General features: G+C 39.0%; 1 protein-coding gene across 3 annotated transcripts in view; it reads right to left on the minus strand.

Annotated features, from left to right (window-relative positions):
* Nucleotides 1-9,629: 9,629 nt before the first annotated feature.
* Nucleotides 9,630-27,258, minus strand: part of LOC122535434 (histone-lysine N-methyltransferase Suv4-20-like) — a 79,664-nt gene continuing 62,035 nt past the window's right edge. For all 3 annotated transcript variants that reach the window (XM_043666971.1, XM_043666970.1, XM_043666969.1), the window contains 3 exons: nucleotides 12,852-13,016; nucleotides 12,042-12,140; nucleotides 9,630-10,072 (listed from right to left, as the gene is read on the minus strand). In XM_043666971.1, coding sequence (XP_043522906.1) covers nucleotides 9,645-10,072; nucleotides 12,042-12,140; nucleotides 12,852-13,016 — 692 coding nt within the window. In that variant the 3' untranslated portion in view covers nucleotides 9,630-9,644. The remainder of the gene's footprint in view (nucleotides 10,073-12,041; nucleotides 12,141-12,851; nucleotides 13,017-27,258) is intronic.

Raw genomic sequence — 27,258 nt, forward strand, 5'->3', positions numbered from 1 at the left:
ATAGAAATTCGACGAGATTTCATTTTCCCAAATCACCGAGCGAAATTCTTAATCGCGCAAAGTTGCCAGAACTTGAACTAGAAAAAATACTGGCGCTAGGGGCTAACTATAATATTTTCTGCGGAAAGTGAACTCACCGTTCCCCTTGTTATTAATTCATCGAGTTATTCGTATCCCCGGAGACTTGCCAGGAGAAATGCACGTCTCAGAACGTCTGGCGTACACGACATATATAATTTATCGACGAGCGTTGCTCTATCGATTCACTCGTTGCAACCGGCACCGGTGTGTTAAAAAAGAAAAAAAAAGAAAAAAAAGAAAAAAAAAAGAAACTGAAGCTGAAGATATATCACTGCGCTCTGCTAGATTCAAGACGGTTTTACGCGGCTGATACGGTAATTGATATCGTGTCTGATAACAGTGAAACAGGTGGCTGGCAAGAGAAACCGAGCTAACTTTTTGCACTTAGTTGTTCGTCCCGCGGATTGAATATCAAAGAAGCCACGGTTTTGCTCTTCTTTCGTCGTAAACTACGAATTTCCAAACGTCTGTTCTCCCACGTGCGAACTTTTCTGCTTGATATTAGACTGCGAGCTTTCGCGCAAATTTATCTTCAGCACACGAGTTCGGTTCACGGTAGCAATTGTTGTAAGCATAAAAATTTTTAAAACAGCGAAAATATAAATTTAAAGTATAAATTTAACGTTTGGATATCTTCCACATTACGTGCAAGTTTCGAATTTTTTATAAATTAATTAACAATCATTACAGTTAACTGTTACAATGGTTATGGATAGTACGGATAAAAATTCAAACTACCTTACTTCATTTGTATATTCACTCGTCTTTAATTTACTTTCTGACAGGAACTTTACTCCCGAGCTTTTGTTTCAATTCTTTTAATTTCTTCCACTTCTTTTATTTAAATTAAAATCTTTTCACCGTGTTTAAACTACTATTTAAATTATCCTTCGTTACAGTTGCAACATCTCCTCACTCACTTTCTATCCCCTTTAAAATCCATATAATAGTTAATTTACTGTTTATCCCATCTGAAACTCATTTATCCTTCACTTCACCGTTTATTACCGTCTCCCTCTAATTGCTCCTGAATTTTCGCAGTTTAATATTTCTCCAAGAGAACACACCACCGTCCCGTCTTCGCTAATGAAAAAAACGCGATCAACATCTGCCTCTTCCCCACCTGTCATTTTCCCTGTCATCGCGAAACTTCAGCGTCTCTCCCAAGCAACATCGAGACAAAACGCCAGAAAAACCAAACTTCCAGCTTTCCCCTAACAATCGCCCGGAACCACCCTCGCCTCGTCCAACAAAAACCAGCGCCATTCCTCAAAAACTACATCAACAGCCCAACCAAAGCGACGTGAAACACGCGAACACCACGGAATTGCACTCGTTAATCACCGTTCCTTTCGAGACAGCTGCAAGCGGCTCAAAGAGGGGTTGAACAACCCCCCCCCCCCCCTCTATGACGACAAAGCTTGAACATGAAAAAAAAAAAGAAGAAAAAACCCAGCCTGTGTATTGATAAATTCAACGCTCGTGTGCATATTCGAGAGATGCAGCGTTTCAGTTCAATTAAACAGGGGGGTGAATTCATGGTTTATCGAGAGAGGGTCGATTCTCCTGCAAGGCTGAGTTTATTACTGAAATCACTCGATAAATGAAAATTCTTTTCATCAATTAATAGTTTTTAGATAAAGGTTGTCAATTCAAATTCAAGTGAAGTAAATCCGTAGCGAATATGGGAAAATTTTAACTGTTTGACAGAGAGAATTGTAATTGTAAATTCTGAGAATTATTATAAAAATATTTGATATCGTTTCGAGGCAGGGTAGGCTGAAATTTTTTTTTTCTCGAACAGGGTGCATTGTGATTGAAAAAATTTTACGTAAAAAATAAAGAATCCTAACTTTTCCGTGGATATAAATTGTAATTGCAAATTCTGAACAAATTGATATCGAACTGATATCGAATTGATATCAATCCATTTTGTTTCTTTCAAGTGCTAAATGTTATTCACTCGACATTTTACATTATTAATATCCTACAATGTTCTATCTATTAGCGAGTTTCAGTAAATCGCGGATGTAGATTAATATACATTGCAATCTTTGCAATTAACAAACGTAATGAAGTGATCGGTGCGCCAAGGAGGTTTCCACCATCCATTAAAGCTAATTATTTGAATTATTCACTGAAATGCATAATGCAGAATGGGGCGAAAGGGTTGGGTCGTGTTTCACGCGACCGATCAAACGAAAATGTCTCTCGAATAGACCCCGAATAGGGTTTGAATTTCGTCGTCGATTCGACGTCGTCGTCGACGACGACGACGACGGTGCCCGTAAGGTTTCACCACAAGGCCTGCGTCAATATCGATCCGACTTCTCTCTCTCGTCGTGCACCCTTTCGTCCTCCACTCCGTTGCACGTACGCGCGGGAGAAAACAACGAGCGCCGTCGCGCTGAAATATGCACGCCGGCGACGAACTCGAGAGCGTGGCTCGCACGCCCTTTTGCCACATTGAATTTCGGACTGCCTTCCCTGCCCATTATTCCCAGCAAATGTTTTGATACGGATTAAGGACGATGAGAAGTGGTCTTGAATTTCCCGGTTGACCGAGGTGGGCGAAACGACGTTAATCAATGTCGTTAAACGACGAAAAGTGTTTTGAACTATCCAATTGCGAGTTCTTTTTCTCTTTTTCTCTTCGATAGAATTTTCTCAAACTCAATGATCGAATTCGTCGCAGAAAAGTCGGACAAACTTGAGTAAAAATTATAGTTGTGTCTTTCTGAAAACATTTCTATTCTTTTTTTTTTTAAAAAAAAGCTTTAAACTAGAAACTTTTGAATTATTCATTCTTTATCACTGCTTTTCGTTATATACGTCAATATTTAAATTAAATCAAGTATTTATTTAAATTAGATTCATAAGTGAATTGATCATCAAGTTATATTTGCATAGAGTTGTACCGATAAACTTCAATATCAGATTTATTTTATATTTATCGCAGATTTGAAATCACACTCATTTATCATTTTAATTCATACAGACAATACGTTCTCATTTTAGTTTATGAAAAGTTATTTCGATTCGTGTCATTATTCACAAAGGAAACTAAGTTAATATACGTAGTATAAAAATATGTGATTAACACGTGATAGATTTACGACGAAAAAGCTTTAATTTGTTACAGTTTGCACGAATGTACAGATTAAAGGCTGAAACTCGAGGAGAGAGCAAACTGCAAGTAGAAGCGGAACGTGTACGGTCAGACGCGTATTAGCAGCAACGCGTGCGAGCATATTGTTAAAACTTTTCACGGATTACTTTGGATTTATGCTAGTTCGGAGATACTAAATTAAAGTTGATTCCATTCTGAAATATACATTTTACATTTATTTATATTGCTTTTGTCGATTATAATTCTGTTCCCTAGAAATGCAATATATTTTCCAACTTTCTAGTCATTCATCCATACATTGGCAAATTTACGGAAACTTGCTTTCGACTGTATACTGGTAATATTGAAATTGAAATTTGCTATTAATTTTCACAACAAACAACAGAGAACTCACGAGATCGTTCATGCGTGTTTCAATGGAAATTACGTCAACGCTGATTTCTCTAGTATTTATCTGCCAATCCTACGCTCTGATGCGTTCACTATCGACATTTCCCCCAGAGAACGTTAATTAAAAAGAAAACAAGGACCAAACGCTGGTCAAAGAAATAGCGCAAACAATCGAGGATAACCTTTCCAGTAAAAAAATTTTTCTCAACGTTCAGTCATCACCAACTCTTTTTAACAAACCTCTAATATATACAATCGTTAGGAGAATAATTGTACGACTGTGAAATAAATATGCCAATAATATGTGAAAATTTTCTCATCATTAATTACAGGAAAATATAATTTTTAAGGAATATATTTGTATTGTAAAGGAAAATATAACATGTCAATAAAAATATAACAATTTGTAATTAGAAAATTTAAAACCTTCGACGAAAGAAAAATCGAATCTACACCTTTAAAAGAGAGAGAGAGAGAGAGAGAGAGAGAGAGAGAGAGAGAGAGAGAGAGAGAGAGAGAGAGAGGAATATACTATTGAGTGAAAATTCAATATTCGTCGTCCGAGAAAACAATTCGAACATAATTATCCACGAAGCAACTCGAGGAATTTCAATTGAAATACGACGAGGCAGCGGTCGAACAGCCTCATTACAAGATTCACGTAATTCTCCCGGCTAAATCTGCATAACTATCTCCGAACCGCCGAAACTTACCCCTTCGATTTACCCTCAGTCAACGCAAACACTCAATTGCACGGAATAACAAACGTCTTCTTCAAACAACCGTCCAGAACGACGCAATAAACGTCGTACCCCCAGAAACGTTTAGCGGTTAGCTGTGTGTCACCCCATTCCCGTGTTCTCCACCCCTCGCTGGATCCGAACAATCTCCTTAAGATCCAAAGACCCATCGAGTACGATGCCTACAGGTCTCGTTAACCCTCTGTCGCCAAAATTCTCCACGTATCAAACGCAATTTGTCGCTAGAGAGAGACCTACGAGAGCAGAGAGTGGCAATGGTATTTCGAATGTAGAAAAGTGTCCTTTCTTTTCCTTGGGAATCATGCCTCTTCCTTTGAGAAGAATGTACTTCTGAGAAATCTAAAGACACAAATATGCGTTGTCCTTTCTTTCTTGACCCTTGGCAATTTTGACGAATAAATTCCTCGCCTCTCGGAGAGAGAAGAGACTGCGGATTTTTATGCATTCGCGAGGAGGAGAAGGAGACGAAACTATCAAAAAATGAAAATAATAACATCAACGTGGAACTGAAACATAAATTGGCAATGAAAAATGAAATTAAACTGCATACAAAATATATGAAATATTCAGAAATGGGATGTTCACTACGATATATTTAGCAGAGAGAACGAGCTTCTGCGTATTTTAAGTTCCATTAACTCTTTGGTAACATTGCACGAAAAATCACTAGAACTGCCCTATTTCCCTGAAACAGCCCTTGATCCTCAGACTTCTAAGGTCTCGTCGATGGAACGTCGCGACAGGCACAGTTATCTATAACGAGGTCTCTCACTTTTCGGTCGTTTCTCGAACGATCGCAATCGGAAGAAGCGTGAAAACCTAACCCGGAGGATAAAACTAAACAGAGAGAGAGAGAAAGAGAGAGAAAGAGAGACAGAGAGACAGAGAGAAGGAGCGAGAGAGGCTGGTAGGCTCGCAATGTACGCAGAGAGGCGTATCGATCGTCGTCGCCTGCCATGGTTCTTGCCACGAGACAGACAAGGAGCATACGCTAACCCAACCCCCGCTGTCTGTACGACGTTTCATCCTCTGTTTGCACCCTTTTCCGTCCCACAGCCTCCATCACGACCGCATAATTCACCGCATCCTCCGTTTCTCCTTCGTCCAACCCTCCCGCCCCCTCGCCGAGCCTCAGGGAGTTTTTCGTCTTTTCCGTGTTTAGATAGGAAGCGAGTCCGAAAAACGGCCCAGCTATAGAAATACTTCCACGACGTCGGATCGATGGAGCAATGAGGAAGCTCGAGGAATTTTGAAGACGGTAGACAGAAGATTCATTTGTTCTTGGTCGACTCTTCGGGAATTGTATATTAAAGAATTTTTTTTTATTAATTATTACAATTATTATAATTGTTATAATTGTTATAATTATTATAATTTAAGCTTCAGACGAGGATGACCGATAAAAAAGAGGGATGCATTCAGATTTGTGTCAATTGAAATTTGATCTGGATAGTTTAAAAAGTGTAACAGAAAATGACACTAAAAAGACAATTATATATGAATTATATTATATAAATATTTATAGAGACAATATTGAAACTAGTAAATTCACGCGCGATGCAGAATTTTTATTTCATGTTGAATGCCCGAGAGCATCCAGTAACTGCTACAGAATAATCGAAAATTATCAGGCAACACGATTGAAAAGGATTGAATTGAAAAAAACGTCTCAACGATAAAAATTATGTAACGAATTTGTATCACGCAAATATGAGATAATATTGAAGCTAGTAAATTCATGTAGAATTTTTACTTAACATCAATAACTGTTTGAAACTATCTTGGAATAACGAAAAATCACCACGCAACACAGTTAAAGGAAACTCGATTGAAAAGCGTCTCTCTCAACGATAAAAGCTCCAAAAATTGCTTCGTCGTAGACGCGGCAGGTCGTCTCATCTTCCGAAAGAGAGGGTGGTTCTTCCCCTAGACACAAGATTTAGCGAACACGGCCACATTCATCAAACAAAGTAACCAGAAAAAAACCTGAAAGAGAAATCTGAAGCTAGTGGCGCGCAGATTCTCAAAGGGAAGATCCTCTCTCTCGCAACTTGGCCGCGACATTAACGACCCACCGGCCGAGCACGAGCGCGAGTATCTCTCACCGGAAGCAGCTGGCTGCTGCAGGAAGCACATTATTCGCGTCTAACGCGCTCGCGAGTAAATTGTCCCGCGTAATCCGCCGCGATTGTGCTTCGCGTTCTGCGTGCACAAATTCGTGGAAAACGGACATCGGTTTTCATACCTGATCGATAATAGCGTCAACTTTTAATCGGTGTTATCGAATATCAGGGAAACAACGGAACAATTAAAAATTAAAACTGTACAGTTTTGATGTCTCTAATTTAATTGAATTCAATTATTAACTCGTATCGTGGATAATATAGAGTTAATACAGACACTGGAATTTTAGTGCCAAAAGATAAATTATTATAATCGTCCACAAAACCTTGTTTCAAATTTCATGCTCGCATTGTTGCAGCGAGTGATCGAATATCTACGTATCGCTAATAATATTGGCCGCGCGAGGTTTCAGAAACATTAAAACGAATGGAGAATATTATTGTCAATAGTATTGATGGCGCGTAGGTCGCTTTTGTCGTTCAGACCTCGAAGTTAAACAATGTCTGAAAGCGATTCTCTAACATTGGAACTACTTCAAATATTTCACACGTATAATGATAAAGTATTTATTATTAAATAAATTAAATTATATTTAATTACATTTAATTATAATATATCAAATATTATTAAATAAATAATTAAACATCAACAAAATAAGTAAATAACGAAGTATTTTACAATTTGAAATATATTTTAATAATAAAACAGTATTGAAACAAATAAATCCTCCTCCCCCAGTTATAAAAAAAAATAAATTTTAAAATCGCCAATTTGGCGTTTTTTTTTTTCCATATTGAACGAGAAGGTCAAAACGATCGAGTGTTGTACCCGATGTACCGCGTCAAATAAATTCACCAATGGCAACAGGTTGGTTGCTAGCCGACAAAAGGACTCGCGAGACGTGCCGCGAAATCTCAAGAAATCTCGAAAAACGGGGTGAGTCGGGAAACAGCTGCTTTGGAATCGAATTGTCCGCGATGATATCTAGTTTCTATGATAAACGCGCGCTTTTACGGTTTCTCTCCTTAAACCGCGGCAGAAACACGATAGGGCTCTGTTTGACCGATGGTCAGGTACGGGACGCGGTGAGAAAGGGGTGAAAGATAAGGGATTGTTCCTCGAGCCTGGCGGATTTGTGAACTCGAGACGACGCTGAGGGATCGCGTGTCATTCGTGGAAAGATTTCGGCTGTCTCGTGGGGTGCGCAGCTCGATACGATTTTTCAGGGTTTTCTCTTGAATAATCGAGAAGGTGGAGGGTCTCCATGTTGTTGTAGAAAATCTACGTTGTTGGTGAATATTAAATTAAAGTTTTCAGACGATTAGCTAGACTTATCATGGATCAGAATTAATTTTTAATATTTCGTTTTCATGATCAATTGAATTTACTTTAATATTTACAACTGGAGTTGCATTATCAAATTCATCTATTGATATTATTTTACATGATACATATTATGTTGTAGCGGACTTTCAATTTTATGTACTATCAATTATTGCAAGAAATATAAATTTAATCAATTTAACTAACTAATCAACTTTAACTAAAAACTTTGGTCACCCTTCCAAATTCACCAATTCAAAATTAATGCATCATAGTGACCGAAGAATTGTTTGATTCGAATATTATCTCTGAATTTTTCTCCAAATTCATTCAGCCATCTGAAACTTTTCTCCAATGACGTACATACATACGTACATCCACTCACCACCCTGCAAAGCTACGAAGAATTCGTCACTGTAATAAGCCTGGATGCTTCCGAAGCATGAACACGTGCGACATCTGCTTTAATTAATTCAACAGGCATGATTAAACGTCGTCAAAGTTATTCGGATGGACGACGCGGCGATTCCACGAGATATTTAAGCGATCGTCATGCAACACGACATACCGCGATCATGCTTGCTAGCCCATTAATGCCGCCTCTAGCACGTGATTCCCGGTAATTAGGTCAACGCCTGTGCTCCGCGCCATTGTGCGTGCTCGCATTAATACCACGGGGACCAGGGCTATAATTTCCCTCGCCTCTTTCGCAACCACGTCTCTGCACGTCTAAGGCTAAGATATTGTAATTTCAAGATAAACGCCGACGCGACGACGATTTCCACGTTTCCAACGTGGGTATTTAACCTGTTACGCGGAGAAGACGAGTTAATTCGTTACTGCGATTGCTAATCTCTTCGTTCGAAGCCGTTTTGAAGCCTGTTTCTTACTGTGTTAATAGCACAAACGACGTAACTTGGTTCAATTATCGGACGAATTGCGAAGAACATTCAATGAATGAAATTGAATGTTGAAACTTTCAACGAACAATATATGTCTCTTTTATTTAAACTGCTCATCACCTGTTGAATCGAATCCAATTCGGCAGTGTCTCTCTAAATTATACACACCCCTTTAATCAACAATCTCCCCGTTCAATCCTCAAGCGACTCCTAACAACCCCTCCCAATATGTTCCACCGTGATCCCGGCACTCCCCAAATCCTGCAGCAACATTATCGACCCTAACCTATCTCGTAAAACCATCGTAAACTTCCCGCGGCGAATCAAACCTCTCGTCAAACCAAATATCAAACACCGCGATCGATCATAGCTGACCGAAAGACCTCTAAAACCTTCAGTTATCTGATTTTCCAATTATCGATGGACATTCTACTCTGGTGAAATAATATCTGAACAAGCTTCATTATTGATATAAATATGACATAAACGGGCGAAATAAATGAAACAAGAGTTTAAGTAAAATATCCCTGTGACACGAATTGATGATAATATATGACACTTCTGATAGTTTCACATTAACAAATTATAAATTTATATATTTACTATAATTATATATTTATATGACTATAATAGTATATAACTATAATAGTATATAATATATATTATTTTATTACTTTATATTCTATATTATTATATATTAATTATTTAAATAACATGTAAACAAATAAAACTTCTTTCTCTCAATTAATGGTTATTTTACAAGAAATATAATCGCCAACGGAGCGACATTCATCCCTCCGAAATATTAATATTAGAGTCTCAGACAAGAAAGATTCCATTCTACAAACTTCTATGAACGTAAATACACTCGCATATGAAAACTTATTCACGTCAATTCTTCCAAATCCCAATCCTCCCCACCCCCACCCCCCTTCAAAAAAGAAATGATCCACACACATACACATACACGAAATCTCTCGTACAAAAGAATTCGAGTATCTCACGTTCTTCGATGGAACAGACAGATATTTGCATCTTACCTTGCGTGCTGCCGTTCGGTTGGCCTGGCTGCGGAATCCCCGGATAAAGGGGCGAGGGATGCGGCGAGGGTTGATTGCTGGGCGGTCCTGTAGAATGCGAATTGGCAGTCGTAGATGTCGGCGTGGCCGACGCTAGTTGCTGGGATTGTTGGGATTGCTGAACGTTACCGGCCGACGTGGGTGTTACTACAGGGGTGCTGGCACCGGTGCCGATACTACCAACAGCCGGTTGCTGTTGCTGCGGCTGCTGTTGCTGCTGTTGCTGGGGCGTCTGTTGCGGCGTCGGAGGCTTCTGACCGTCCGGCGAGTCCCCAGCCGTCTCTGGAAACCAGCAACGAGAGCAGAGTTTAGCCGGCGAATATTAATGAAAACGGGCATTCAGGGGATGTTTGCAACGTTTGTAGGCGGAGTAGGTGCGTTCGTCGGGTCTGCACGAGGATGGTTCTCTGGACGATGATTAGAGCAAGCAGGGAGAATAGGTTTCCACCTAGGGTTCTGCTAGGCGTCGATGGAGTAAGCGTTTTGGAAACGTAGGTTACTGCACTTTGGAATACACGATGCAGCAGTGTTTCAAGATTCTGTGAATAAGATTTTCTGAACGATTCGATTAATCGACGATAGGGTGAATTCTCTCTGGATTGCAAAGTCTGTTTTAATTCTTTACGAGAATTAGATCGGAGAATCTCTGAGGGAATGAAGATTATTACAGTATGCATTTACTGGCTGTCTACGTTTTCTATTTTCCATGAAAACATCGTCATCGTCACGACAGTTACTTGTTATCTCTACCAACACTGTAACATTCCAGGGAAAACTCTGACAGCGTAGACATCTCTCAATGCTAACAGTCAGATAGGAAAATAAAAATTTCACATCGAATCACTTTAAATTAAATTAAATTAAATTAAATCACTTAAAATTTCGATCGGACGAAACTCCGGTACAGACAGTGCCGTGTTTGAACCTTTAAAATCATCGTCTGATTCAATGACTCAAGAGACTAGGATACTTTTCCAAAATGGTCCACGAAAAGCGAGTAAAACGAAATTAATTGCACCGCGTGCCCGACGGTGGCGGAAATTAAACCCACGTCTGCGTGATAACAAGCGCGAAATCTAATTACGTTCTTCAGTATTGCATCTTGTCATTCGCGTCTCGTTCCCACCCGCAGACCATGGGCCCTTATTTCCTGATCAGCCGGGGGCTGGACAATTTCCAAGGGACCAGACAGTCCTCCGTTTCGGGAAATTCGCGAATTTGTTCCGCACGTGATGGCTGGAAATTGAAAACTTTCGCGACGTCGCGCCTGGTTGCTCCCAGTTTGATGACGTTCGTCCACGCGGATGCTGGTTTCAGGGTTCCACAAGGTTGTTTTAGGTAGTTTCGCGACGATTCGAGTTTAATGTAGATAAGGGAAACAGGGGGTCGAAGAGAAACTTAAGATAAGTGGACGTGGACGAGGGTGAGTGGAACCGTACATACATTATTTGGAGAGCTTGGCACATTTGTACGCTTGTGAACGACGATTAAAGTTAGGTTGAAAATGAAATTTAGGATAACAGGAGATAGTCGGAATATGTTATTTTAAACCCTCAATGTGTAGATAATGACTAGACTGCGAATTGTTGTGCGTATTTATTGGATATCTAAGGCTGCAAAAATCCAAAGAATCTAATACGTATCCAATATAAATTAGTAAATTAGTAAAAAAATTTTCTATCCCTAATTATCATTTCTCATTCATTCAATTGTATTTATAAAGATATAAAGTTACAGAAATATTCGCAGTTTAATAATTACTACATGATAACATGATACTAATTATATTCCTCGTTATTTTGTTAATTATCAGAAAACAGGCAAATTCCTCTGTAAAAGAATACTCGTACGTGTACATTTCATTTCCATATCTTTAAAATACAATTTCAACTGGAAAAACGTACACGTAGATCATTTAATCCAGACATTTCTAATTTATACACAAACGAATACAATATTACTTTCAAATAGCATCGTCCTCTTTAAATATCTTCAAATGAATAAAACCTTCCAATGAATAAAGATTAAAGAATGTTTCGTTTTATAAGAAGAATAAACTACAATAAATTTCAGTGAAACTCGCAAAACAGAATTTTGCTCGTAAAAAGGAATTGGCGACTCGAATTTAAATATCCTTAATGATTAAGGAGAACAACCGTATGGAATGAAACGTCGAACGATTCGAATTTTCCTCTCGAGCATTGATGTTTCAGGATTTTCTGGTGGAAAAGCGTATGGTAAAATCGCTCACCATTTTCCGGAAACGACGTGGACCTTATGACGGGCAGCAGGATTCCTTTCTGTACCAACTCGTCTCTGCTAGCTCGTACAGAGATCTTCCTCTCGAGCGCTGCAATCGCGAGAGACAACCCTTTGTTAACATCCTAACTTTGTCGATAAATCTTCGCTCTGCTTAAGAATATTCTTACTCTGTTTTCTCAATTATTTATTTTTTGCCTTTTCTATTACTCTAGAATAGTTGAGAGAATATTCTTAAATCACATTTAATTGTAATTTATATAATTCATTATATATATTATTATGATATATTATACATATACATCATTCTGTTAACATCCTAACTTTGTCGATAAATCTTCGCTCTGTTTAAGAATATTCTTACTCTGTTTTCTCAATTATTTACTTTTTGTCTTTTCTACTGCTCTAGAATACTTGAGAGAATATTTATAAATCACATTTATATTGTGATTTATATGATTCATTATATATTATTATAATATATTATACATATACATCATTCTGTTAACATCCTAACTTTGCCGATAAATCTTCACTCTGTTTAAGAATATTCTTACTCTGTTTTCTCAATTATTTACTTTTTGTCTTTTCTACTACTCTAGTATACTTGAGAGAATATTTATAAATCACATTTATATTGTGATTTATATGATTCATTATATATATTATATAAAATTTAATTATATAATTTTCATTTAATTATTATAATATTTATATAATATATATTATATAAATTTATACAACTATATTTGTATTATTCAGTATATTGTCATACATTGCAAAGAGTATATTTGTCACTTACACAATGAGGCAGCTTCGAATTTATCCGATTTCTTTTTCCGTTTCCATTTCCACGGTTTAAAGAGTCTACCGAGGGCCGAAAATTTGCTTTTCCTTTCGAGAGGTGGTGTCCTCGCCCCCGAGCCCAGACTGTTCGTCCGCAATGCCGCCCCATTTTGCTTTTTCGCTGCAAACAAACAGACCAAGCAACGAATTAAATATTTTTCAAATTTAGAAAATTAAATGTTTTCTTAAATACATGTTATTAACTTTTAACTGGATCATTGGCGACCGTAAGAACTTTACCGTGAAAAGGTCAAGTCTGACTCTGCGAGTTGCTACGCGCGGCGTAATTGAAATGAAAACGATCGCTGGTAAAACAAAGAGGGATGCAACTTCATCAACCGTTGCACCCTGCTCGCGTTATCGACTTTGGATACGACGCGACGACGCTCGTGTTTCCCCAGTTTTCCAGGAAAATGCGAAACAGAAATTTCTACGTTACCGACCAGGGGTGATTTCATCCCTTAGAAAGCATCCCCTCGTACCGGCGAATCGATCGTTTCAACGAAACAATTGCCGCGTAGATAACGTTATCGTTCGTCGGAATACCCAGTTTCTCTCTAAATGGCTGATCATTTTTATAAATAAACGTTTAAGAAGTTGCTATTAAACAATTCAAGAAATAAACGAATGTAAAATGTTTTAGACCTTGAGAAAGGTGTCAAAAAGTAGACAGGTGCGATATATATATATAAAAAAAAAAAAAACGCACACAATTAAAAGAATAAGTTACGCACAACCGAAAAAGACAAATAGTATTGATTTGTATATATTGAACGTGCGAAATTTTCTGAAATGTAAAAGAAGTTACCAAAAAATTGATGCAACAAAAGTTGATGTAATATATCACAGAATCGGCTGTTTGAGATTCAAAAATGCATCTTTCACTCGTTCATGTTTTGAAAATCATACTTATGAAAACATGAGCTTAGAAGTTCATCTGAAATATTGTTCGTGGAACAATAACCTCCTCAATAAAGTGTCTCGAATCTACGATAAATCCCGATCTCTAACAAACACGACTGAAAAATTTATTTGATCGTGTTTTCCACTTCAGAGCGACGTCCGCCTCTTTTGTGAAAAACCACAGGCCATTAAATATCTATGGGGCCACGATGTCGGGTATTGATTTTATGGTGACATCGACATGGCCGTCTAACAATGAGTTAAGAGGAACAGAACCATGAGAGAAGGAGAGAGAGAGAAAGAGAGCTGGCCACGCTCAATACGATTCTCCGCGAATATTCGTCCAACAGCTGTAAACAGCTCGAGAGGTACAATAACCCCGGAAAATAAGTTTCACTTCCGCAGGAGATGGAAGACGTCTTTCATCGCATTATCACTGCGATGTTACGTGCTTTGCCTCCTCTTGCATATCGGCCGGAGTGACTTTTCTTCTTGGAAACTACGGGAAAAGAGCAGGGGACAATGGAACTTGCAGGAGCAATTTTTTTAAAGAAGTTTTAACATCTACTTCCTTAGTTTCTTTCTCGTTTAAGACGGGGGACGAATGACGGTACATAATTGCAAAAAAATATTCTGCACAACTTTTGCATAACAATATATTTCGATTGATTTCGAATTTTGTTGTCTCAACAGAAGAAATTTAAGTGTTTCATATGTTCGTACGTAAAAGTTTGTCTATGGCAAATGGCCCGAATACTTATCGTATATTGCGCTCGAGATCTGGCAACCACTCTGTATACTTAGAATTCCAAAACTTTGGCAGCATTCCGCTCCAGTAACCGCTAATCAATTCGTGTAACAACAACCTGCGATAACAACTAATTAATTTGCATGGCAACTAATACGTCGAAATTGCGGCCACTGTCAAAGGATTTTCGAGTTTCTCAATATTCTGGACCTCTGAACTACCTTTCTACTTGAATTCCTAATATAGATTCCGAGCTTCGAAATTTCCATCAACCTCGACGATTTTATTTCAATTTAGCCCAGCTAAAGATTTTGTTTCCATTTCGCTTTAATTGAAAAAAATTCACCTTTCATTTTCTAGCTTACTTGCGCCACGCCAAAGTATTACTCCGATACGTGAGTATTGATATTTAAATTCTTATATTAAAGTATCAAATAATTTTATATACTTTAAAGTACTAAAAATTTAAAGTCTTATTAAAATATTCTTAACATTTAAATCCTATGTTAAATTTCGGAACAATTTTACTTTGATTTCATCAATCTCCATTAGCACTTTGATCAGCTGCATAGAGATCTAGAGTCTAATATTATTACACAATGCAACGATATTCCAAGACGCTCGCTCATTCAAGGGAATTTAAATACCACGTTTCATCCGAGCGTTTCATCCGAGGCACACGCGAACCGATCTCAGAGAACTTTGACCACGATACAATGGAGTCTGCACTCTCAAAGGAATATCTCCTCCGATATCCTGTTTGCGGCGCATAAATAGAATTCGTGAATGTCCATTAATATCCCGAGTAGCAACTATAAGCCAGAGCACGATACTATAAATTAGTATAAATTGCGAGATAAATCTTTCGACGTGAGGAGAAAAGGAATTGGTTGTCGAACGGACAGACTATCGGCGGAGTCTCTATAGGGGAATAAGAAAGGATAACTTGCGATAGGACAGTTTCGTTCGAGATCGACGATTATCAATCTTGACCATCCCTCGGGGACACTTCTGGACTTCTATGATGAATTCTTAGCGCACTGGGGGCTGAATTTGGTCTGCTTGCTGGTCCGGTCCCTGAACGTCTAATCTGGGGCCAATTAAACGGAGTGACGAAGGTCGATCGGTTAGGATGTTGGTGATGTCGGTCTGTTGGAACGAAATTTTGGGGTAATTTGGCGTCCCAAAGGGGTTGGAAGAAGGACTTGGTCGAATATAACGTGTCAGGAATTGTGTAAAATTCAATACTGTTAAACAGCTAATAAATGAATTAAAACGAATTTGTTCATTAAAGTAATTATAAATATTTCGTATAGCATACATAAAGGATGTTTGAACACTTTAAAAATTGTAATAAATACTAGGACCTTATCTGCATATAAATAAATTGTTATGACACGTATAAAATTGATCATAAATATCTGCACGATTTCAATAAAGTGATCAATAAAAAAGAAGCTGCAGCCGATCGTTCTCGACGAGAGTTGAGAAAGCGCGAACGTTGGAGGAATTTTTAGCATCAGGATAATAATAACACTTGGACGATACGTTATAACCGTTGAAAGTGTTGCGAAGAGCGCCGATGCTATCGATAAAATAAAACGCCGACAAAGTTTTCGATTATGAAGACGTATCACGTGTGAATAATGCCAACGTTGTAAAATACACGAGGGAAACGAGCAAGGCCAATTCTATGGCTTCTCACCCTGCCACAGATGCAGTAAAAATACCCATAATAAAAATACGGCGACGTAACAAAAATAACATTTAAAAAAAAATTTTTTCACGTGGGTGAAATCTTATTTATTTGTCATTTATTCGTTTTTTATTTTATCGGAAGCTTCGTTGTACACACACGGTAACAAAGCTAGAAAATTTAGAAAATTTTTTCACTCGCCCAGACAAAATCTAACATTATTCATTTCATTGGAATTCCTATTTCTCTGACGTCAGCTGGTAAAACGCTACAACAAAACTAAGACGTTCCGAAAGTTTTTCCAGTCACGTAGGCAAAATCTTAACTTGAAATTCTTCACTGCGCGCTTTATGCGTCTGACGTCAGTTTGTGGGCGCAATTTGTGGTATTTAAATATATAACAAACTCTCTCTGGTCGCCCGCCTCGTTTAAAACGTAAAAGATCCTTATGCGTTATTCATACGGGACAAAATTTGATATCGATATTCCGAGAGACGCTACAAACTTTGACGTCAATTAACGTCTTCATTGTACCTTTCTATCGTTTACCAAACTGAGGATACGTGAAATCGACTATGGTTTGCTATCGAAACGCTCGATTACAACGTTTTAAAGCTTATCAACGATTTCATCAATTTCATCTTAATTAAAATGCAATTACATCCGACTTTTTCGATAACAATCTCCTTGCTGGATTTTAGATATTCGAGACCTGTATTTTTTTTTATCAGAATACTACTTTATTTGAGATAGACGAATATTTCGAAATTTCACTTCCAAACATAAATTCTTTCTATTCAGACTTCAAACACTGTTCTATTTTTTGACTTTTTACTGTTTCGTTGGAAGATAATGATGACTAAATATTTTTAATCAGACAAAGACGAAAAAATATAAATGAAACTCCCATCTTCAAAATGGAACGTTACAGTACCCACGATCGGTCTCGCAAAATTCTCAGTTCAATCAGAAATCAGTACGTCTTACAAACAAACAAACTTTTTAACATTGGTGTCGTAATCGCGAAGAAAAATGTTCTTCTGAATAAAAAAAAAAAGACAACTAACAAAATTCTTCTGTTCTTATCGAAAGCGAGCTTCAATTTTTTTTTCAGAAGCGCGAGTTTCTACAAAACAGGACGACAGGCACACGTGATTTCGTTTCTTCTTGCTCGACACGACTTGCGCCAGGAATTGCTCCACGGAAAAAAGGAAAAAGAAAAATCTCTGTCGGATCTGCCGGCGTTTCAATAAGAAGAAGCGACACGCTCTTCGGGAAATAGCGAGTTCGATTTCTGCGGGGGTCGACACTTTTCTCTCCCGAGGGGCCACGAGTGAGACTCAATGCCGTCAGAAATGACCGCTGCCACTCGGACTCGAGAGAAAGAAGATTCCTTGGGGCAAACGTTGCGCGACCGATCGTCGAAAGAACTGAAAATTGCTCGAGGAACGTCCGATCGACACGATATACATTTTGAACAGCTCGCAGAGAGAAGATCGATTGAATCTCTCGCGTCAGGCGAGAAGGCTCGACTTCGAATGGAATTGCAGGGATTGATTCAACTAACTTGAAGGAGACACTCGAATTTTTCTTGCGAAAGTGTTTTTATGCAGAGAATATTTTATACTGATAAGGCTTGAAAACAAATATATGTGAAAATATATGTAGAAGATAGAAAATATTTACTACAGGCATATAGGTATTTAAACTTGACGTGCGTGGCACGTCAATCCAACGCAAGAAGTCAATATTCACTTGGTGTAAAGTCTGTAGATGCTGTTTTTGATCAAAATTTTAAACAGCTACGTCAAATTTGTAACGATTTCAAAAATTAACATCCAAAATTTTGCAAGAAATTTACACTTTTAAACGTACGTGATATGTATATTAAAAACTAGTATGATTGTATAAATGAGTGTATTTAGTGTTATAACATATAATATATTTAAAATATGTTTAAGATATATTATATTTAAGATATAACGTGATACATTTTCGAGAAAGAGAGAAAGAAAGTAAAAAAAACTGAAGTGGAACAAAGCTTTAAATCGAGAAAGATCGATAGGACTGTGTTTCACGAATCTCCTGTGCTTAACAAGATTCTACAACGACCCATTCTAGATCATCTCGTGTATAGAGATCGACGGCTAAACAAAAACTGCCCGAGCACGGGGAAGGTTAGCGGAGGAGAAGATAAAGAACAAGACGAGGAGAGGGTGATAAAGAAAAAAAAGAGAAGAAGGAGAGGACGATAAAGAGGAGGAGAAGGAGGGCAAGATAAAGAAGAGGAGGAGGAGAGGAAGATAAAGAGGAAGAGGACACGGCCACTTTGCCCACGCACGGGTAACGTCACACCCATTATCCACTTACACCGCTCGCCACCCTAAAACACCGTAATCCCCGACCACCGCCATTAAAACTCGCTCGAAATGGCCATTCTTCTCCAACGAGCCATTGTCCAAGTACCCTTGGAAGCCGAGGCACCGGGATTCTTGCGCGTGTTATCGTATCACGCGGCAATTTAATTCCGGCGACGGCACCCGTGGTCCATCGATCGACATCGATCGCCATCGATGTCGATCGAACAGCCAACTACGTATACATATCGCCGCTCGATACGCGTGCAGAGCCTGCAGGCGGGTCGTATGTACATAGATGCGAATGTGCGTGACCGCACGGGTCACGACGCTTCGTAATTCCAGGCTGCGAGTGGTTAATATGCAAATGGACGTGGCGACCGCCGACCCGCATAGATACTTGCGGTCGTTTAATCCCGGGAAACCGAAGGGATCCAGCGAGATCCGCTCTCATAAACGCATCTCTGCCGCGATGATTCCGCGCTCCGCGTGTAAACAAACCGAATCCTTATTAGTGAGCGATCCCACCGGGCAAATCGAGGGTGGTCTCAGGCCCGTGGACCTGGCGGAGATATAGATTTTTGTCGATCCAGAGGGAACCTGATTTCATCGAGTATCACGAATCGAGGGTGGATGAAACCGAAGGGTTCGGAGGGTAATTGATCGAATAACTGACAAGCAGGGGAAATTCTGGGAAATTTAGGCCCGCGTTATAGAATTTCACTGAAATTTCGAAGGTTCGCTCTCGAAGACACTTGCGAAAAGGATTTCTCGAAATATTTTTGGTATTGAATATTATTACGCTTAACCTCTTGCGCTAGTAACTGGTTCACGGATCGTAACGAGTGACCGAACCGTATACAATAATTTGTCTTCATTTTTTGAATTCGTCCGGTATATCACCGGATAGAAATTACTAAGAAGTAAGTAAATTTATTATTTGTCTTGTCTGGGTTATATTTCAATATACTTAAAACTGAGAAAATATTGCAATTTTGGGCCAAATATTCTTGACGCACGTTATTCCAACGCAAGAGGTTAATATTCACTTGGTGTAAAGTCTTCATTAAAATCTTTAAACAGCTACGTCAAATTTTGCAAGAAATTTACATTTCTATGTCACTTTCTGACAACTTTTACAACTTACAAAAGAAAAGTCGATTCGAAAGTCAAAACCAAATTCAGTTATCTCTGTTGGAACCATAACCATAACCATAAAAGAGAGAAAGAGAGAGAGAGAGAGAGAGAGAGAGAGAGAGAGAGAGAGAAAGAGGCAGAAACGAAGACGATTCAGAGGGGCGACTCGCCCCTCGGAATTACGGATCCGATATTGCGAGCGGACAAATGGACTCGAACATCCCCGAACTATGTCGTCGTGTGCCATAAGGGCTGTTGGCGGAGCTTTGACGCAACAGGCATGCCCGCTGCAACAATGGACAAGCGTTATTGTTCGAGGGATCTTGAACCGTGCCGAGTGGCACCGTAATCGGTCGACAACCTGACGTCGTCTGTCGTTCGATCTCCGCTAAACGGATATGTGCACGCAACGGGACTTAGCGAAGGCCATTGATGCGCGAATGATAGACTCAGGGACTGATCCACAGTAAGAAATGGCTATCCAGTGACGGATAGCGTCGTTGGAAATGATACGACTTACGATTACCACAATGGGCTTTCCTCGCGTCACATCGATACTCTTGAAACCAAATTTCGCTCTGTTATAATATTCTGGAAAATATTTACTGAAAGTGGATTTTTTTTTTTTCGGAGAAGGTCAACGTTTCAGCACAGATGTTTTTTTTTTTTTTTTTAATAATGTGACTGATCTTTTCAGTCATTTTGAAGTGTCATAAAAGAAGAATCGACGTAGTCCTTGTTGTGTTTGAACAAGTTCCACGGATCAGAAATGAATAATTATTTTAGCAGAATTCAGCAACAATAAGAATTATTATTAATTTGAAGAAGCAATGATACTAAAAGAAGTAACTTACACCTAAACTTCTGCTTTAATTTTGATGATAAAATATTTTGGGGATATACGAGTGTTGAAAATTCAATTTTCAATATCGAAGAATTCCGGATTCCTTCCCTGTACAAGCTGTCTTCAATTTTGTCGAGTCAATGATCCGACGATAACACTGTGCTACTCGCTTCGGTCCACTAAGAGGATGTAGGAATCAGTGGAACATGATGAAGATTATGGACCTATACAAAGGGTGAATTTGAAGGGTGATTCGAGGGACCGAATCTCCGAGGGGGAGAGTGATGAAAGATAATGTTACAGGATTGAAAGATAATGTTACAGGCATTGTTATGTGACAGACATGTCAAGCTTTCGACAGAAATATTTAACTAATTACGCTGGCATTGTAAGATATGAAAAGTAGAGTGCTTCTTATACAATAATTAAACTACGAATATTTGTGCAATTAAACTGTGAAATTAACTAACTAAAAACCCATCAGTTAAAAATATATATTCTATCTTGTATTTTTATCGATTTCGAAACTCTTAAATTCCCCTCAAAAAAATACACAAAAAATCCGCAATACGTTCCTTTCAATGAAAGTATACAATTTTATTTATTAACCCGTTTTACTCATTTCAATGGACTTTCAACTGAATATTTCACCAACGTGCGCTCGACGCGACAATCTCTGGATCGTCTAGCTACTATATCAACTTAATATCTTTTTATTCCGGCGCAAGAGGCATCGTACAGGTCGTAACAAGGTTACCTCGGATTACTTCGGCGGAATATACGCGGTCTCAGGGTTAGATGGGGACGTGTAGAGGCTGATGCGTGAACGTATACAGGTGGAGGATCGTGAAAGGCGAGACAGGATTCTAGAATTACTTCAGACACGGTTGTAGTTTGTTTCACGCTGGATTTGTGAAATCTGTCCGACGTTCTGTTTGATGACGTTTGGCAAATTGTAGACTGCGACTTCCTACAACACTAAGTTCTTCTGAGCATAATTAAGCGCATAGGTGGTTATTTAACTGAAACTCCTCGCGTCAACAAAAATTGTTGATTCACAAACAACTCTGGAATTTCAAATCCCAAATTTCTCTTTTCATTCAACGCACCGAAATAGATGAGCAAATTGAATAAACCTGTATACATCCAGCGAGCTCGAGCAACGATTAAACAACCCCCGCAGGAAGGTGTCTTTGATAGAACAACGAGCTATAGATCCATCAAAATAGACGAACCAATCAAATAAACCTTCGTCCATTCAACAAGCGTTAGCAACCCTAGAATCCTGCTGCCATGATTGAACAATCCTTGCAAGAGTGTGTCTCTAATGGAATAACCAGCTTCAGACGTGTTTTTGGTGAAAGAAAACAAAAATAATTTATCTATGATCCATCAAAATAGACGAAATAAACCTTGGTCCATCCAGCGAGCTTTAGCAATTCTAGAAACGATCCTGCCGCCATGATTGAACAATCCCTGCAAGAGGGTGTCTCTAATGGAATAACCAGTTCCAGACGGGTTTTTGGTAAAAAAAAAAAAAAAAAGAAAAAAAGGAAAAAAACGACAGGAGATAAAGCGAGGGTGCAGTCGGTTAAGGCACATTGCCCAGAGCATGATCGTAGCCGTGCACGTAGTAGCTACAGCCTCGATGGCTAACGGATGCTCCGGGGTGTTGCTATGGAGACGCCACAATGTTTTCCGTTCCCCAATTACATGGCCGCTGGTTGTCAACTTGAACCCCTAAAACGCATTCCTGCGGACGGCCGAGCTCAGGTGAGACACAGGTGTGCACTCGCGAGCTACTTTCCCCGCGAGGCATCCGCCTCGAGAGATGTACTTACTGTCTCGAGTAGGACGCTGCATCTGGGGAAGACAAAAGCTTCCGTCGCCGGTCGTCGTTTACTCTGCAGGGCGCGCCGTCGCTTTTTGGAGGAAAAATCGTTTCTGTCGAAACTGAGTCGTGATTTCAGGGTTTGGACAGATGGGTTTGGTTTATGTAAATGTGCGAAAGATCGGTAGATTCTTGGGATTAATGGAGGAAAAGAGCTTGTGAACAATGGTGTACATATATATAAAGAGAAATTGGAAATGAAACGTCATCGATTTCGTAAGGAAAGATTACACAATGATCCATTTGAAAGCCCATTTTGATCTCTAGTTTGACAGCCGAAAGTTTCTTGGTTTTTTTTTTCAAAGATGATAAAAATGAGGGAACTTCTTTTCTTAAAAATTCAAACTTGCGTGAAAACATTAACAAATTCTTTTCCTGACTAGATCCAGTATCAAAAATCTTCCTTTCACAACGATCCCTTAAAATTCGCTACGACTGTTTTCTCACCGTTTTATTAAACTTTGAATAATAAAATTAACGACGAAACGTTAGGATCTCTTAAATTTTTGTCGTTCAAGTCTAACGTTCAGAGATCAATAAAATACTGGGAAGAAAATCTCACAACAAATTTTAAAGGGTGGTGCGTCCAAAAGCAAAGAAACTTTTTTAAATGCCTCTGAATTTTTACAGTTTTTGAGAAAAAAATCCCATTCGCTGTACGATGTAAAATCATCATTGAAACAAACGAACTCACGACTGTCAAAAGTTTTTCCCATCGTCATTGATTGAAGTTGCGACCACTTCTTCATCGTACAAATTCCTTTCGCCTTCAAAAATCGAGAAATAACCATCGTTCGATGGTGAAGAATTCCCTCCCGAATCCGATGCTGAAAACCTAAAAGATTTCAAAAGCAACTGTCGAGTGATTCGAGGCGAGGAGCCGGTTGGCGCCAAAGGCCATCGATCTATCTCCGTATAATTTTCTCCGACGGTTGGGAACAAACAGGCGGACGGTAAACAGAAATGACAGACGGGCGCAGAGAACCAGCGCGCAACTGGAACGCGCCCAACACACAGTCGACAATATTTCGCGGGCACAAAGCAACGAGGAACCATAAAGCCACCCCTTCGTTTGCCGACCGGCGCACCTCTCTCTCTCTCTCTCTCTCTTTCTCTCTCTCTCTGCGCCGCGCTCGCGCCGTCGAATCTCCATTATTCGTCTCTCCAGCCGAGGCTAAATGCTCGTTAATCCCTAATTGCGCCCGCTGCGCCCCCACGATGTCCACGCTCCCTTTACTTTTGAATAAGTTTTCTTCTGACACGCGACCCTTTCTGACGATTCTTTCAATCTACGGGTGGGCTGTTTGCGTGTTCCTTTGTGGAAAAGCACGAGCGATTCGTCGATGGACGAATGTTTCCCAGTAGTTTCCCGTAAAACTGTCTCTGTTTTCTGGCTATTGATCTTCGAACGAGTGACGATGCCTGGATCGAAGATTTTTATTTTAATTTTACACTGACGTGTACGATTAGAAAATGTCTGAAAGTTCTAACTGCGCCGTGTCTAAATTTAATCAACTTACGACGCCTGTGAAACTTGTCGCGTACGAAAGAAAAATAGGATTTCTCTCAAAATCTTAACCATGTTCGCTGGCAACTGACTGCGGACCATAACGAGTGACCAACACCGTATACAATAATTCGTCGCTCTCCTTTTCTTTCGAACTCGTCGGTATGATATCGCTGGATAGAAATTATTGAAGAGTAATAAATTTATTATTTGTTTTGCCTGAGTTATACTTAAGTTATACTTAACACTGAGAGAATAGTGCAATTTTGTGACAAACAATTCTCGATGTGCGTGGCACGTCAGTCCAGCGCAAGTTAACCAGAGGGTTCTAAATAAAAAATTAAATAATTCCTAAATAAGACGTTCTCAGCGTTTTCCAATTTCGAGGACGAAAGTTAACAAACAAATTTCTGTTCTCAGTTGAACGAAAAGTTAACAATATAAAAAAGAGGATCGTTAGAAAGAAGGTACGTCTATCGAAACAAGTAGGAGGAAGCAGCGGATGCCGCAACACCAGGACAGGATATTGTCCGCGTGAGTCAAGCATCCGGTGATTACAGGAATCTAGGTGTACGCTGATCAGATTCGAGGTCGATTAGAAAGAGAGAGAGAGAGAGAGAGAGAGAGGCCTGCAGAGAGACTATTCGCGAGTCCTTGGAACGTGACGACTTTCTCGACGCGAAAACGCTCCGTATAATCGCGCTTCCTCCGCGATCTCGATTGCCATCGTTCTACTCTCTCTCTCTCTCTCTCTCTCTCTCTCTCTCTACTGCGATGAAACGCGCGGCGACAGTCGTGGAACTTAATGAAACGCCACGCTCGAGTGCCCCTCAAAGAACCAGCGAAAAAAGACTCGAGGTTGAAACACGTTTCAATCGACGGGCTACCGTCGTTGTCCGCGTTGGCCAAGAAACGAGAGAAAGAGAGAATCGTTCAGTGTCGCTCAACTCGGCCAAGCTTCCGCGTGGTGGAGTGTAAAAGTGCATAGGAATGGAGCTGGCGAGCAGGACGAGGTGAGTTTTAACACGGTTCTTCTGTTGAAGGCGTTGGAGCGTCGACGAGTTGCGGCAAATGAGAAAAAAGGAAAAGGAAAAAAAAAAAGAATTGACGCTGGTAATGTACAGTGAATCGAGTATCATCACATACTGCGATTAAATGAAAAAATTGGAGATTCAACTTCATTTAATTGTATTGAAAATTTTGGAGATCAGTTTCGAGCAGAGTGTCCGTCAAAATTTGAGTTGAAGAGAATCTTTATTGAAGAGTTGATGAAGAGGATTTTTCCCTATTTTTTCAATTACGTCTTAAAAGTGAAAATCAACCTAATTAGCCACTGTACTCTTTCATTTATCGTTTCACCGACGACAAATCAATGATGATTTACAAACAATATATACATCGTAATATTACGTAATATATTCGTGAGAAAGCTTCAGTGAAATAAAAGAATAATTGAAGACTTATTCAGTAGCAATTTTACTTGATAACCTTCAGACAAATGAGTAAATTAATCTCCGAATTTTAATAGTTGTCGTCACAAATAATTGTAATAATTCACTCGGAATATTTCAGAAACTCTCTTTAAGAAATTCAAGGTTCTAAACCTAATCGTAAATGATTCAATTTCAAATTGTTATGGTATCCAACAGCGCAACGATAGAGCTCTCGTAACTCTAGAAAAAAGTAAAAGAAAAATTACAAAACAAAAAAAAAAAAAAAAAAAGAAACGAACGAAAGCAGATGCAGCAATGGAACTTCGCTTCAAATTCTCTCTCTCTCTCTCTCTGTTTTATTCAGAAAAAAATGCAGAGGCATTTATTATTTTTGAATCGAAACTCTTCACACGGAGCTTGGTCTCTCCGGCCGAATCGTCGATATCACCAATATCATCGGTTTTTACCGATTCGCGTGCGCTCTGTTCACGAATAAACATGCAAATAATTGCGTTCAACCGAAACGAACGGCCGATGCTCTCCGTATCGAATACGGATGATTCTCAAAGCCTTGTTTCTCGATCGCCTTTGTCTCCGTCGAAGAAAGCACAAACGAGCATTACGAGAAATCGAAAATAGGAACGTGAGTCACCGATGGATATTAAGCGTGGCTGTCGATACGACGTCGGGGGAAAAAGAACTCCGAATCGAAAGAAACGGATCGTCTGGCTTCTTCAGCTCGTCTCTCTTTCATCTCGTTTCGTTGGCTTTTTGCTCGGGTGCTGGCCGATTGGATCGTCTTCTGTTCGAGGTGCGCGCGAGGCGGACACTTTTTTGCAAGATCAAGAGTGGGAAGATCGATGGGGTAAGTCGTTTTGATCGGCGAATTTCCGGAGGAAATTGGCATTTCCACTGGTGAGTGCAGTTGGTCGAGGTCACGTGTGCGTTTATTTATTTATCAAGACACGATTGGCAATTTATCAAAACACGAGGAATTTAGTATCCTTTATCAAGAGGTATATTATTCGCGATTTTTAGATCCCGAGAGTATTTTATTCGCGAGAGATTTGTTGATTAAAACAACGCGATTGACAACGATCGAAAAATTTAAAAAAAAGATACTTTCACCGAGAAACATAATTGAGATTTCTAGACATCGGGAGTATTCGCGAGAGATTTATTGATAACAATAATGAAGACTGATAATGATCTATCAAGAAGCATAATTGTTCATGAATCTTTAGATTTCGAGAGCGTTCGCGAAAGATTTTTTTCATTTCTATCAAGAAGTATAGTTGTTATTATTTAACTTTGATAAATTTATTGCTGAAGAATATGAGCATATGCCCTATTCTAAATGAAAGATATGTTCATAATGTACGCGGGAACGTTAATGAAAAATTTATGCTCTTCACCTATGTTGTTGCACGTAACAGCGAAGATTATGTTTCTCAGCGATTGTTTCTCAGATTTTATCACGAAATTATACACAAGAGCAAATTGCGGATGTTTACGTATATTTATGGGAAATTCGAGTCTGTTAGAATAAGTAACATGCAAATATATTCAAATATTTAAAGTGAAATCTGTTTGGATCCTACCTTTTTAGCCAAGCTTATAAAATACGTAATTCGACGGTGAAAAATCATATTAAATAATTAAGAATTGAACGCAATTTAAACACACACACACACACACACACACATTTATCAAACTAATTGCAAATTTCGCTCGCACGAAATATTAAAAATTAAAAAAAAAAAAAAAAAAAAAGAGAAGTTATATATACCGCAGATTTTTATAAATTCAAAAGAAGAGTTTAAATATGAGAAATCGGGACGGAGTAA

The sequence above is a fragment of the Frieseomelitta varia genome, unplaced genomic scaffold (genome assembly GCF_011392965.1).
Source record: "Frieseomelitta varia isolate USP_RPSP 00005682 unplaced genomic scaffold, Fvar_1.2 scaffold_720, whole genome shotgun sequence".
NCBI lineage: Eukaryota > Metazoa > Arthropoda > Insecta > Hymenoptera > Apidae > Frieseomelitta > Frieseomelitta varia.